At 48.1% G+C, this 14,803-nt stretch overlaps 2 protein-coding genes across 4 annotated transcripts in view; one reads left to right on the top strand and one right to left on the bottom strand.

Moving 5' to 3' along the window:
* Positions 1–1,645: 1,645 nt before the first annotated feature.
* Positions 1,646–5,684, bottom strand: LOC310648538 (uncharacterized protein C14orf119 homolog). Its single transcript, XM_083376436.1, has 2 exons — positions 5,510–5,684; positions 1,646–3,289 (listed from the first exon to the last, which is right to left on the bottom strand). Exon 2 carries the CDS (start codon positions 3,286–3,288, stop codon positions 2,941–2,943), a length of 348 nt encoding a protein of 115 aa, XP_083232562.1. The 5' UTR covers position 3,289; positions 5,510–5,684; the 3' UTR covers positions 1,646–2,940.
* A 354-nt stretch (positions 5,685–6,038) lies between these two features.
* Positions 6,039–14,803, top strand: part of ACIN1 (apoptotic chromatin condensation inducer 1) — a 57,561-nt gene continuing 48,796 nt past the window's right edge. For all 3 annotated transcript variants that reach the window (XM_083377636.1, XM_083377637.1, XM_083377638.1), the window contains exon 1: positions 6,039–6,199. In XM_083377636.1, coding sequence (XP_083233762.1) covers positions 6,062–6,199 — 138 coding nt within the window. In that variant the 5' untranslated portion in view covers positions 6,039–6,061. The remainder of the gene's footprint in view (positions 6,200–14,803) is intronic.

Genomic DNA, 14,803 nt, shown 5'->3' on the forward strand with positions numbered 1-14,803 from the left:
ACAAGTCATCAAAGGGCCAAGTTTTGAAGACCCGATTTAAACCATATCCTATGCACACATCCTTACCTGTTGAACCTTTGAATAACAGAGTTGGAAGGGACTGTGGAGGTCATCTAGTCTAACCCCCAGTCTTTGTTCATAGACAAACCATAGAAACCTCTATTTGTTTAGTAATGCATTTTGGAATCCACCCTGGTTCCTTTGATCTACCCAAAATGCTAAGTCAAAGATAATTGTTTAATAATTAAACTAATCAAGGAGAGAAGCAACCTGGAATCAAGGAGACATTTCCTAACAGTGAGAACCATTAACCAGTGGAACAACCTGCCACCAGATGTTGTGGATGCTCCATCACTGGAGGTTTTTAAGACAGCCAATTGTCTGAAATGGTATTCTTGAGCAGGGGGTTGGACTAGAAGACCTCCAGGGTCCCTTTCAGCTCTATTCTGATTGACTGATTGAATTCCCCAGCCAGCATGCTTATCCACCCATCTTAAAGTTTTCAAACCCTGCCCAACCTCACAACCCAGGATTAGGAATATGCGACGCAAAGCTGAAATCCCTTTCTTTGTCAGCGATGAAACTCTCTTGTGCTCAAGAGACATTCCAATTTGCCAATTATCAGCTTATGGATTATCAGCCAGCTAAACTTTGGGCTTTGCGCTCGTTCAGGACATTTTGCAAAGAGCAAAATGATGAACAGGGGCTATCGTTTCACCCTTTACGTCGGTCCTCGCCTAGCTAACCCCTAAAATTTGTTTCCTCTATTGCAAAGCTTGGTGGATGTTCTAGGCCAGGGGCCCTTTTAGGACTTGTGGACTTCAACTCCCAGAACTCCTCAGCCAGCATGCCTGGCTCAGGAATTCTGGGAGTTGAAGTCCACAAGCAGGGGTCTTCAAACTTGGCCCTTTTTAGGCCTTGTGGACTCCAACTCCCAGAACTCCTCAGCCGGCATGCCTGGCTGAGGAATTCTAGGAGTTGAAGTCCACAAGCAGGGGTCTTCAAACTTGGCCCTTTTTAGGCCTTGTGGACTCCAACTCCCAGAACTCCTCAGCCGGCATGCCTGGCTGAGGAATTCTAGGAGTTGAAGTCCACAAGCAGGGGTCTTCAAACTTGGCCCTTTTAGGCCTTGTGGACTCCAACTCCCAGAATTCCTCAGCCAGTGTGCCCGGCTGAGGAATTCTTGGAGTTGAAGTCCACAAGTCATCAAGGGGTCAAGTTTGAAGACCGCTGCTCTACAGCTTGCCCCAAAAGAGGGGCTAAAAGAGGTGCCCCTCCCCCACTGCTGTGTTTTTTTTAATTTTTGACTTAGCAGATTGGGCGGACCTAGGAAATCCAGGTCAATTCTAAAAATGCATTACAGATAGTCCTCGACTTGCAAAAGTTCGCTTAGCAACCAAATTGACAACTTCACTAAAAAAAATTGACTTATGACCATTGCAGCAACCCCATGCTCACGCGATTTACATCCGGATGCTTGACAACTGGTTCATTTTTGTGACTGTTGTTGTGTCTCCATGTCACATGATCCCCTTTTGCGACTTTCTGACCAGCGAAGTCAATGGGAGAAGTCGGATTCATTTAACAACCGAGTCACTAATTTAATTTATTTATTTATTTTATTTTATTATATTTGTATACCGCCCTTCTCCCGAAGGACTCAATTTAACAACTGTGGCAAGTAAGGTGTGAAATGGGGCAAAACCTACTTAACTCTCTTGCTTAAAAACCTAATTTGGGGGCTCAGCGGTGGTTGTTAAGTAGAGGAGAAGGTTCTAGAAGGGCAATGAATGGTTTGCTCTAAGGAACAATGTGGGTTTTTGTTTTCTGTTTAATTTCATAGGATGTAGAAACCAGAATAGAGTCTCAGTAATAAAGATTAATTTTTCTGTGCTGATAATCTCACTGTGATTTATTCTTGGCTGATCGGCATCTGGGTGTTCATGCTTATCTTAAGAGCTTAATAGCAATTTCCCAGGCTCTAAAATAATATATCCAACTATTCATAATTGACTAATGACACACTGGAAAAATACAATTTCCATGGCAAATCCCTTGCTAATTTGTTCTCTACTGTATGCTTTTTTATGTACTGATGCCTTGTTTACAAAACCGTAAGAAAAAAAAAGAGAACGGAGGAAAGGAGGGGTAGAGGGGGGTGAGGGAGGGAGGGAAGGAAGAAAGAGTGAAGGAAGGAGGAAGGAAACGGAGGGGTGAAGGAAGAAAACGTGAGGGAAGGAAAGGAGGGAGAGAAGGAAGCAGGGAAAGAGGAACAGGAAAGAAACGGAGGAAGGAAAGAGGAAGGGAGAAGGAAAGAGGAGGGAGGGAAGGAAGGAATAAGAAAGCTAAGGAAGGATGGATGGAGAAAAGAAGGAAATGGAGTAGGGAGGGAAGGAAAGAGGGAGAGAGGAAAGGAATGAAATGGAGTGAGGAAAGAAAGAAGGAAAGAAACAGGGAAGAAGAGGGAGGGAGAGGAGGAGGGAAGGAAAGAAACAGGATGGGAAGGAAGAAAAGAGGGGCAGAGGGAGGGAGAAAAGGAGGGAAGGAATAGATGAAGGTAGAGAAAGGGAGGGAGAGAAACAGGGAGGGAAGAAGGAATGAAGAAAGAGGGAAGGAACAGATGAAGGAAGAAAGGGAGGGAAGAAAGAAAAGAAGGTTAGGAAGGAAGGAGAGAGGGAGGAAGAAAGGAAGGAGGGAAGAAACAGGGAGGAAGGAATAGATGGAAGGAGGGAAGGAAGGATAACATCAGCGGGGCCATCCATTTTCAGCACAACCCAGCCTTTAATCCCTTGCATTGGCTACACAGTGTTTTTTATTCATATTATTCAGGGTGGCCCACAGAAGGCCGTTGGCTCCGTTTAACGGCAGCGCACCGAAGACATCTAGAGAAGTTGGTACAAAAACAGAAAAGGGACGGAAGGGAGAGCCGCGGCCTGCGCCTCAGAGTTGTCCGGCGGTGGCAGCCACCTCCCGGTAAAAGCGTCCGGCCAGGTCCGGCATCTCCTCTTCCAGCTGCCGGACAAACTCGTTGCGTTCGGCCTCCGACCAGCCCCGGAACCACTGATCCCAGAGGCGCATCTGGCACTCGTAGATGGACGGCGGCTTTCCGGGCCCGACGTTGAGCCCGGCCAGGCCCTCCAGCAGGGGAAGCAGCTTCCAAGGGACGGCCTTGTCCACCAGGTCTTGGAGGAAGCGTTCCCGTTGGGTGGAAGTCCAGCCGGACAGCCAGTGCAGGAGGCAGCGCATCTCTTGGGCCGTCACGTAGGACAAGGGCAGCGGCTCCGACATCCTGCAGGGGGCGGGCAGAGAGAAAACAGGGCAGAGTTACAGGGAGCCCTTGACTTAAATGACCGCCACAAATTTTGTGAGGTAAATTTGCTTGGGGAATTTTGTGAGGTGAATTTAGGAATTATGTCAGGTGCATTTGAGAATTTTCTGACATGAATTTGGGAATTTTCTCACATCAATTTGGGAATTTTGTGAGGCAAATTTGTTTGGGAATTTTGTGACATGAATTTGGAAATCATGTGAGGTGAATTTGTTTGGGAATTTGTGTTTTGTGAGTTTTGCCCCGTTTTACCACCTTGCTTGCCTTGGTTGTTAAAAGGGAATCCCTGCCTTTGACAAGTTAGTCACCTGGTCGTTAAGTGGATCTGGCTCCCCCCCACCATTGACCTTTGCTCGTCAGGAGGTCACAAAAAGGGGATCGTGTGATCTCAGGTCACAGTGACGGTCACAGATATGAACCGGCTATCGTTAACTGTGAAAAAACGGTCTTAAGCGACATTTTTTGGCGCCATTGTAACTTTGAATGGTCTGCAAACGAACTGTTGTAAGTCGAGGACAGCCTTGTGTAGTTTGGTGGGTCTTTTGAACTGCAGGATTGAAGGAGGAGGATATGAACCCAAGGCCGGGCTCAAAATGGACTTTGTTGCGGCTCAAAGCTAAGCAAAGTCCAATCCATTTCGCTTCTAGAGAGGAGAGTCCTGGTAATTCCTCAGCTGGAAACTGGATTAGGAAGCCAAAATCTTTGTCGCCGTCATTAAGTGTAAACCCAAGATGTTTGCCACAGTTGGTCCTCAACTTATGTTCGAATGGTTGCTAAGTAACTGGTCTTAAGTCGAGAACTACCTGTATGATGCTCACGGCTTCTCTGTCTTGAATTTGTTCAGACTCAGAATACAGTTTTAATGACATTCCAAAACAAGGGACAAAATTTTTCTCCCCCTTCCTTCCCTTCCTTCTCTCCTTCCTTCCCACTCCTCCCTTCTCTCTTTCCTTCCTTCCACTTCCCCCTCCCCTCTTCCTTCCTTCTCTCCCTTCCCTCCCCCTTCCTTCCTCCCTTCTCTCCTTTCCTCTCTCCTCCCCTTCCTCTCGCCTTCCTTCCTCTCCTTTCCCTTTTCTTGCTTCTTCTCCCCTCCCCCTTCTTTCCCTCTTCCCTTTCTCCTTCCTTCCCTTCCTCTCTTCCTTTTCCCCTTCCTCCCTTCCTCTTTCCCTTTCCTTGCTTCCTCTCCCCTTCCCTTCCTCTCTCCTTCCTTCCTTTCCTATCTTCCTTTCCTTTTCCTTGCTTTCTCTCCCCTCCCTTCTCTCCTCTCCCTTCCCTCTTTCCCTTTCCTTCATTCCTCTACTCCTTCCTTCCACTTCCGCCTCCCTTCTCTTCCTCTCCTCTTCCTTCCTCTTTCTTTCCCTTTCCTTGCTTCTTCCCCCTCCCCCTTCCCTTCCTCTCTTCCCTTCCTCTCCCCTTCTCCTTCCTCTTCTCTCCTTTACTCTCTCCTCCCCTCCCCTCCTTTCCCTTGCTTCCTCTCCCCCTTTCCCTCTTCCTTTCCTCTCTTCTCCTTCCTCTTCTCTCCTTTCCTCCCCTTCCTCCCCTTTCCCTTTCCTTGCTTCCTCTTCCTTTCCTCTCTTCCTTTCCCTTTCCTCTCCCCTCCCCTTCCTCCCTTCTCTCCTTCTTTTCTCTCCTCCCCTTCCTCTCCTTTCCCTTTCCTTGTTTTCCCGCCCCTCCCCCCTTCTTTCCTCTCTTCCTCCCCCCCTCCCTTCCCTCTTTCCCTTTCCTTCCTTCCTCTTCCCTCCCTTGGCTTCAATGCTGCGAACTGAAGCCCACCCCTCTTAAAGCTGCCAAGCTCGGAAAGCCGTCTGGAAGCGCCGGGGGAGGCTTCCCTTAAACGTGGCAGATACGTGACTATCAGATCCACAAAGACCCCCAACAAGCCAGCTTGAAGAGAACTGAGGTCGTGCAAATCCTGCACAATCCCGCTTTGCTTCCGGGTGCGCGCAAAGCAGAACCCCAGACAAGAAGGACAGCCACTCTCCGCCCCCCCCCCACCCGCCCTGGGTCTCGCCCGCCGTCGGAATGCAGCCTCCGAGACACGTGTCCAGGGTTCACTCGGCACGATGGGAGTTGTAGTCCACAAACCCAGCAGGGCGAGCGCGGCTTCTGCAATTGCACCAATCCCTTCCCCCCGAACGGCCAACCCCTGGAGGCGAAGACAAGCCTGCATTCCATTCTCACCTGCTTTGGCTCAGATCCCGGTTGGTCCCATCGCTGCGAAATGAACTCTTCGCGTTTGCGTCCGCTCCGCCTTCGGCAGGAGGAAGAGCCCCGGGCGGGGCGACGGAAATCGGCGAACTTATCCGGAAATACCCGAAGCCGAACTCGGTCGCCAGGCTGTGGAACGAAGGCGGTTTCTTCGCCTTCGGCGGAAGTTGCCGAAGGTTTCCGTGAGGGCTCGAAGATCTCCGGAAGTTCCCGAGTCCTTCTCAGAACTTACTTCCAAGTTGGGACGGCTCCTGGAAAGACCCGGAAACGCCCGAAGTAGCCCGGAAAGAGTCGCCGACCTAAGCGGCGCCTTTCGCCCCTCCCTCCTCCCCTTTCCCCTAATAGGGCTTCCGAACGCCGAACGGAAGTCTCCGAAAACAAACGACTCGCGGCGAAGAGCGGTCGGACGTTCACGAGGCGGCCCGAGCGCGGGGTCGGAGGTCACCTCCGAGCGCCGAGGCCTTTTCCGGAAGTTCCCGAACGCCTCCGAAGCTCCGGGGAGGGCAGGCAGCAGCGCCACACAAGATGGCGGACGGGGAGGAGGTTACTCTGGACGGGAGGCCGCTTCAGGCGTTGAGGGTCGCCGACCTGAAGGAGGCTTTGGAGCAGCGGGGACTGTCTAAGAGCGGGGCGAAGAACACGTTGGTTAAGCGCCTCCGTGGGGTGAGGAAAAAGGGCCCGGCGGGAACGGGGCCCGGGGGCCCGGGTTGCTTCGCGCATGCGTAAACCAAGACAGGCAGGGGTGGTGTGTTTTTTTTTTTTTTGGCTTCTAAGCAACGCGGACCCCTGGCCCTGGGGTGCCGCCGCTGCTACGCATGCGCGGGGCAATATCCCACTACTGCCACCAAGCGGAGGGGTGGGGAAAGAAGGGGGGGGTCTCAGCCGGCTATAGGGAGAAGTGGAGGGGGGTGGGTGGAAATTGGCGGGAGAAGCCTTGACATCACTTTGGGGTTTCCCTCGTGGGAACAGGGGAGGGGGGAATCCCCTTTGAAGTGAGTTGGGGGAACCCTTGCAGAAGTTAACAGCCTGTTGCTGATCTAGGGTGCAAATAGGGACTTCCTGGCCCCACCAGTGGTGGAGGGTTATCGGGGCACCCCGTGGTGGCCTGATCCTCTCCCTCACCCCCCTGCCAGTTTTGCAACTGGCCTTTCATCTCAGACTCAGTTTTGGAGGGGTGTCCACCATTCCTCCCCAAGAGTCCCCTAAATTTCCTAGCAGATGTTCCTAGCAATGAGATGAGCAGGAGACAAGCCTGCTTGGCAGCTGTGTCAGCAGGGCTCTGCTCTGACCCTGCTTTTAATTCGGATTAAAAGTTTTATTTGGTGTAGTAGGGTTTTTAGAATGCGGGCTGGGGGGGGTGCAGGGGGAGAAATGGATGGATTCAGCTTTAGGACAAAGATCCCGCCTGGAAGGATTTAGGGTTTTTGAAACTGTCGAGGGCTGTTGCAGAACGGCTTGACTTCAGGTGTTGCGGATGGAGGTTTTTAAGAAGAGGCTGGACAGCCGTTGGTCTGAAATGGTACAGGCGAGGGTCGCCTGCTTGAGCAGGGGGTTGGACTAGAAGACCTCCAGAGGTCCCTTCCAGCTCTACTCTCTGATTGATTGATTGATTGATTAAGAAACATCGGTGTAGAATTGAAAAGTCAATCAATCAAGTAATGGGCGCTCCAACACTGGAGGTTTTTTAAGGAGAGATTGGAGAGCCATTTGTCTGAAATGGTGTTCGGCTTGAGTAGGGGGTTGGACTAGAAGACCACCAAGGTCCCTTCCATTTCTATTCTGATTGATTGAGAAATATTGGTGTAGAATAAAAAGTCAAATCAGTCACGTTGCGGGTGCTCCCATCAACCTAGAACTAAGGAGAAATATTCCGGACAGTGAGAACAATTAACCAGTGTAACCAACTTGCCTCCAGAAGCTCCATCACCGGAGTTTTTAAAGAAGTGATTGGACAGCCATTTGTCCAAAATGGCATATAGGCTCTCCTGCTTTGAGCAGGGGGTTGGACTAGAAGACCTCCAGAGGTGCCTTCCAGCTCTGTTCTGATTGATTGAGATGGCAGGCCTGTGCAAAAGTTGCACCGTACCCCACGTCGTGCAACAGTGTGCGTGCCAGGAAGGGCCAGAAGTGGAGTGCAGGTAAAGTCCTTGGCTTACAACCGTTCAGGTAGTGACCGTTCGAAGTTACAGCAGCTCGGAGACAAGAGACTTAACGACCGTTTTTCACACTTAAGACCGTTGCAGCCTCCCTGCCTCGGTCACGCGATCAAAATGCAAGACGCTTGGCAAACTGACCTGTATTTATGACAAGTTGCAGGAAGCCGGATTCGTTTAACCAACCGGGTTACTAATTTAGCAACAGCTGCGATTCCCTTAACGAGTGTGGCGAGAAAGGTCATAAAATGGGGCGAAATTCACGGAACGGCCGTGGAAATTTGGAGCTAAAAATTCAGGTCATCGGCGATCTGCAGATGGTGTGGTCCACGCGTTGGCTTTTGAGAGGTTTTTGATGGGTGGAGTTAGGAAGGTGGGAATGTGGGTCCCAGAAAGTTTTATTTATTGATGTGTTTGTTTGTGTGTCACTTATTACTTTTACGAAAACTCAAGGTGGCAAACTTGCCCGGCACACCTTCCTTCAACAACAACCCTGTAAGGTGGGTTGGGCTGAGAGACTGGGTAACCAGCTGGCTTTCATGGCTAAGGCGGGACTAGAACTCCCCGTCTCCTGGTGATTGGCCCAGAGTCACCCCATGGTTTTTCATTCCTAAAGTGGGCCTAGAACACACCTTCTCCTCCGATTGGCCCAAAGTCAGCCAATTGTCTTTCAACCAGGAGACCAGCCTCCAAGCAGGGGACCATGTTCTCTAGGGATGTTGGGTTGGGGGGGGCTGCCCAAACCTCCCTCCAGCTCAACGCAAGCTTATTTATTTGTATTCTGCCATTATTATTTTTATAAACAACTTGAGGGGGCGAACATATTGCTTTCTCCTCCTGTTTTCCCCATAACAACAACCTTGTGAGGTGGGTTGGGCCGAGAGAGAGAGGGACTGGCCCAAAATCACCCAGCTGGCTTTCTTGCCTAAGGCGGGACTAGAAGTCACCATCTCCTGGTGATTGCCCCAAAGTCACCCAGCCGGCTTTCATGGCTAAGGCGGGACTGGAACTCACTGCCTTCTGGTGATTGGCTCCAAATCACCCAATTATCTTTCATGCCTAAGGTGAGACTAGAACTCACCGTCTCCTGGTGATTGGCCCAGAACCACCCAGCCAGCTCTCATGTCTAAGGGCAGGACTTGAACTCGCCATCTTTTGCTTTCTAGCCCGGTGTCTTAACCGCTAGACCAAAATCGGCTCAAACCTGAAGTTGTTACCTTCCTGTTTGGAAACCAGGGTTTTTGGCACTGATGTCCCGCCTTGCCTGAGGTTGCCATCTCCTTCCTCAGCAACCTATGGCTAGGATGATCAGCATTAAATACGATGATAATTAAAGTGCGCTACAGAATTGAAACAGTCAGTGTAGCATCCTGGTCGTCGTGATTTCGCACAGGCGGTGGGAAAACTGAACTTTCTACCTAGACAAGTTTCTCTCCAGACGACGCTTTGTTGTACAGGTAGTCCTCGACTTACGACCGCGGTGGGACCCAAAAATTTCTGCCATTAAGCGAGACATTTGCGAAGTGAATTTCTTGCCACACTGGTTAAGGGAATCGCTGCGGCCGTTAAGCTAATCACGCGGTTGTTCAGTGAATCTGCCTTCCCCCATTAACTTGGCTCGTCAATAAGTCGCCAAACGTGATCCCGTGACCGTCATAAATAGGAGTCAGTTTGCCGAGCGTCGGAATTTTGATCAGGACGACCACGGGGATGTTGCAACGGCCGTAAGTGTGAAAAACCGTCGCAAGTCACTTTTTAAAGTGCCGTTGTAACTTTGAGGGCCGCTAAACGGACGATTCTAAGTTGAGGGCTACCCGTCTTAGGGTGGGATTTTGAACACAGAACCTTTAATATTTGATGCCTGGTTTGTGCATTTTTGGCTGCTTGGATGACATAGTTCCGCACCCTGGTGTGCTAGAAACTGTGAGGGTTGAGTTCCAGGGGCAATGCGCTCCCGTTTTAATGGGTTGTCACTCTTTTGGAAGTAAACTGATTTGGACTCTTAAGGCAGCATTGCACAGTGGCTAGAGTCTGCCCTGAGGCAGGTGACTCCGATTCTGTTCAGTACTCCGCCTGGGGCCAAATAACGTTTGCTTTTCCTCAGCATTTCCTGCCCCACGAAATTGTTTGGGAAGTAAAATGACAGGAAGGGCTCTTTGGAGAAGTCATAGAAATGTTAATTATTAAATACTGTATATATGCTTGCTTGGAGGAATCCGTGTGGGTCAGGGAAGGCGGAGCTGACTCTCGTAATTGTTAGTAGAGCTGCAGTCCTCAACGTACGACCGCAGTTGAGCCCCAAATTTATGCCGCTCGGTGAGAAATGCGTTAGTGTGGTCCTACGTTACGACTGTCCTTGCCACGTTCGTTCAGGGAATCGCTGTCGTTCTTACATTAGGAACTCGGTTGTTAAGTGAATCCAACTTCCCCCATTGACTTTGCTGGTCAGGAGGTCAGTAAAAAGGGGGTCACATGACACACACACAGAGACCTGGGACGCTGCAACCGTCATAAATGCGAGTCAGTCGTCAAGCGTCTGAATGTAAATCGTGCGACCACAGGGATGTCGCAAAGGTCATTAGTGGGGGGAAAAGGGCCATACGTCACTTCTTCCAGTGCCGTCGTAAGTTTGAGCCATCGCTAAATGAACTGTTGTAAGTCGAGGAGTATCTGTGCTTTGCCTAAGACTGGAGACAACCCGGGCATGATTTGAATGATGTTATCAAGTATTAGGCTTTGAGGTACGTGGCAGATCTTGGTGGAAAAAAGGTGTGGTGTGTTAGAGACAATACTCAGCTCCACATCTCTCGGCGATAGAGATTAGATTTGGCATACAGGTAATCCTCAACTTACAGCCATTCGCTTAGTGACCGTTTGAAATTACGACGGCACTGAAGAAAGTGACCTAGGGTCGTTTTTCACCCTTAGGACCGTTGCAGCATCCGAGGATCACATGATCAAAATTCAAACGCTTGGCAACTGGCAAGTACTTAAGACGGTTGCAGTGTCCGAGGGTCACGCGATATCCCTTTTACACCCAGCTTTCCAAGCTAAGCCAATGGGGAATCCAGATTCACTTCACAATCATGTGGGCATTTTGCTTAATCTTTTTTAATTTTTGTATTTTAGTCTTTTAACATATACTGCCCTGTTCACCGCCCTGAGTCCTTCGGGAGAAGGGCGGTATACAAATAAAATAAATAAATAAATAAATAAATCATGTTACTTAAAAAAAAATGCAGTGATTCACTGAACAGTAGTGGCAAGAAAGATCGTAAAATGGGATAAAGCTCAAAAACTGTGTGCGTGTGTTTGCATATAGATAGGTAGGTAAGTAGATAGATGAAAGAACTTATATATGATAGATAATATATGATAGATAAAGGTTATAGATGATAATATATGATAGAGTTATAGATGATAATATAATATATATTATATTATATTAATATAATATAATAATATATATATATTATTATATTAATATTAATATAATAATAATATTATAATATAATATTATTATAATTATATTATAATATAATATTAATATATTAATATATTATATTAATATATATATATAGAGAGAGAGAGAGATAAAAGTTATAGATCAGGGGTGTCAAACTCAATTTCATTGAGAGCCGCATCAGCATTGCGGTTGCCCTCAGGGGGCCGGGTGGGTGTGGCCTGGGTGGGAATGGCCTACTGGGTGGGCGTGGCTAGAGTGCGTATGGCCTACTGGGTGGGCGTGGCTAGAGTGCGTATGGCCTACTGGGTGGGCATGGCCAACTCTACATCGTTGGCATCAAGGGTGCCTATGGGGGCCTGGGCAGGAGTGGGACAGATCTGGGGGTCTCTGGCAGAAGGAGGGTCTCTGGGCCAGGGCCAAGGCAGTGGGGGCCGTTCCCTCACTGTTTCCAGGATGGCTTCGTGGGCCGCATGAAACCACTTTGCGGGCCGCATTGACATGTCTGTTATAGATAGAGATGGATACATAAAGGTAGATAGCTAAAAGTGATAGAGATAAAAGTTATAGATAGAGATAGATAAAGTTATAGATGATGGATGGATATTTATATATGTATGCATGTGTATAGCATGTGTACATGTTATGTAGGTGCATGGGTAGATATATACTTTAATTTAATTTAATTTAATTTAATAATTTGATTTCTATACCGCCCTTCTCCCGAAGGACTCAGGGCGGTGAACAGGGCAATACACAATAAAAATCGAATACAAAAATTAAAAAGCCATTAAACATCATGCCCATAAAATCAATACATATTAAAGTTAAAACTAGTTTTAAAACCCAACCCCATCCCGTCAGACCAGGCCAGCTTGTTCAAAAAAGAATGTTTATTTGGAGAGCAGGGAACAGAAATTCATTTTTAACATGAGCCAGTAAAAAAAACGACAAAGCTTATCTTATTTTGCTGAGCCACATAAATTTGGGGGCTAAGCTGTGATTGTAAGTCTAGGTATTCTACCTGTATGTAGTAGTTCCACTGATAAATGCAATTTTTGACAAGGCGAGCTGTCTTCACAGCCGATAACTGTGTAAATCCAATTCCAGGCGCGCAGGTGGGAAACTTGCCTTCTCCCGTGGTTCTGCGGCATTTTCCCCTTACTCTGTGCTTCTGATCTCCGGAGGGGCAGTCAAATATTTTGAAGGCGATCACAACGTACAGAGATCAACCCCAGCCTTTCAAAAATGTCCCCGAAGGAGGAGATTTTGTTGCATTTTTCTGCAGCTTTGCTCCACAAGGCTCTGATGTTTTATCCTCACAAAAATGCTGTGAGTCAGGTACGCTAAGGATATAAAAGTATGCATGCTTTGGGATTATTTAATGAGCTTAGAGACTGAAAGAAAAAAAAATGGGGCGCTCCGATTCTGTTTATTTGATATTGCCCTGTGTCTTGTATCGTTCTGGTATTTTTAATTTTTTTTTTAAAATTCCATTTATATCCCGCCCTCCTCCGAAGACTCAGGGCGGCTTACAAGTTTAGCAGTAGCCTTCATTCTATGTATATGCCTGCTTATTAGGGCTTTCACACACACACACACCCCAAGCGGTATTATTGCAAAGTCAGCTTAATTGCCCCCAACAATCTGGGTCCTCATTTTACCTACCTCGGAAGGATGGAAAGCTGAGTCAACCTTGAGCCTGGTGGGACTCGAACCTGCACTAATGGCAGGCAGCTGGTGTTACTTAAGGAGGCATTAGCCCACTGCTCCACCAAGGCTCTGTATCAATAACCAGTGGCGTAAGCAAGCGTACGAACCTTTTAAATGTGCCTCTACTTATACGTGGAGAAGCGCAGGTAGTCCGTGACTTACGACCACGCTTGAGCTCAAACTTTCTGTCGCTAAGCAGGACGCCGGTGAATTTTGCCCCCATTCACGACTTTGCTCGCCAAGCTCGTGAAGGGCAATCACTGCGATCGTGTATCGCACCGTTGTTCAGTGAATCTGGCTCCCCCGTTCTGAATTTGCTGGTCAGAAGGTTGCGAAAGGGGGAAATCACATGACCCCGGGACACTGCGACCGTCATAAATATGAACCGGCGGGAAAGCGCCCGAATTTTGATCAGGTGACCGTCGGGATGCTGCAGCGGTTGTTGGAAAGATGGTCCTAAGTCACAAAAATGGTCCTAAGTCGCTATTTTTTCAGTGACCACCCCCCAAGGACACTACGACGGTCATCAATATAAAGCAGTTGCCCAGCGTTCAAATTCTGATCACATGACCAAGGGAATGCTACAACGGTCGTAACTTCGAAAAACGGTCTTAAGTCACTTTTTTCAGTGTAACTTTGAACGGTCCCAAATGTAGGGTTGTAAGCGAAGGGTTACATGATAGTAGCAATATGGTGTAATATAATTATAATGCTCAGTAGGTTAAGACACAGCTTGTTGATCAGAAGGTCAGCAGTTTGGTGGGTCGAATCCCGAGTGCCGCGTAACAGAGTGAGCGCCTGTTACTCGTCCCAGCTTCTGCCAACCTAGCAGTTCGAAAGCACGTAAAAATGCAAGTAGAAAAATAGGGACCACTCCGGTGGGAAGGTAACAGCGTTCCGTGCGCCTTTGGCGTCTAGTCATGCCGGCCACATGACCACGGAGACGTCCTCGGACAAGCGCTGGCTCTTCGGCTTTGAAACGGAGATGAGCACCGGCCCCTAGAGTCGGAAACGACTAGCACGCATGTGTGGGAACCTTTTAATAGTTGGAGGCTGCTATATATGCCTCCAAGTGAGGTTTTGTTGTTGTTGTTGTTGCTAAGTGAGAAATTTGTTAAGTGAGTTTTGCTCCTCCAACCTCTTCTTAAAGATTTCCAATGTTGGAACACTCACAACTTCTGATGGCAGGTTGTTCCACTGGTTAACTGTTTTTACTGTTAGGAAATTTCTCCTTAATTCCAGGTTGCTTCTCTCCTTGATTAGTTTCCATCTGTTGCTTCTTGTCCTGCCTTCAGGTTCTTTGGGGAACAGGTTGACCCCCCTCTTCTTTGGGGCAGCCCCCCAAATACTGGAAGACTGTTGTCATGTTTCCCCTGGTCCTTCTCCTTGTTAGACCAATAGAATAACAGAGTTGGAAGGGACCTTGGAGGTCTTCTAGTCCAACCCCCTGCTTATACAGGAAACCCTACACCATTTCAGACATGTGGTTGTCCAGTCTCTTCTTAAAAACTTCCAGTGTCGGAGCACTCACCACTTCTGGTGGCAGGTCGTTCCACTGGTTAATTGTTCTTACTGTTAGGAAGTTTCTCCTCCATTCCAGGTTGCTTCTCTCCTCGGTTAGTTGAATTATTAAACAATTTTCTTGGACTTAGCAGATTGGCTGGATCAAGGTGAATCGTGGTGGGTTCCAAAATGCATTAATAAATAAATTAATAGATTAAGATCCTTCTAGAAGGAGCAAACGATGACTTGCTCTGTGAACAGAGTCTGGATTCTTTTTCTTTTAATAGAATAAAAGAATTACACTTTGGGGATAAATACGGGTTGTCCTCAACCTGCGACCATAATGGAGCCCAACATTTATGTTGCTAAGTGAGACAGTTAAGTGAGTTTCGCCCCACTTTACGACTTTTCTTGCCACGGGTGTTAAGTGAATCA

This window comes from Vipera ursinii (assembly GCF_947247035.1).
Source record: "Vipera ursinii genome assembly, chromosome: Z".
NCBI classification, from domain to species: domain Eukaryota; kingdom Metazoa; phylum Chordata; class Lepidosauria; order Squamata; family Viperidae; genus Vipera; species Vipera ursinii.

What these genes read in the sequence shown, in the direction of transcription:
- LOC310648538 (XM_083376436.1), bottom strand. Translation starts at nt 3,288, where the DNA reads ATGTCGGAGCCGCTGCCCTTGTCCTACGTGACGGCCCAAGAGATGCGC.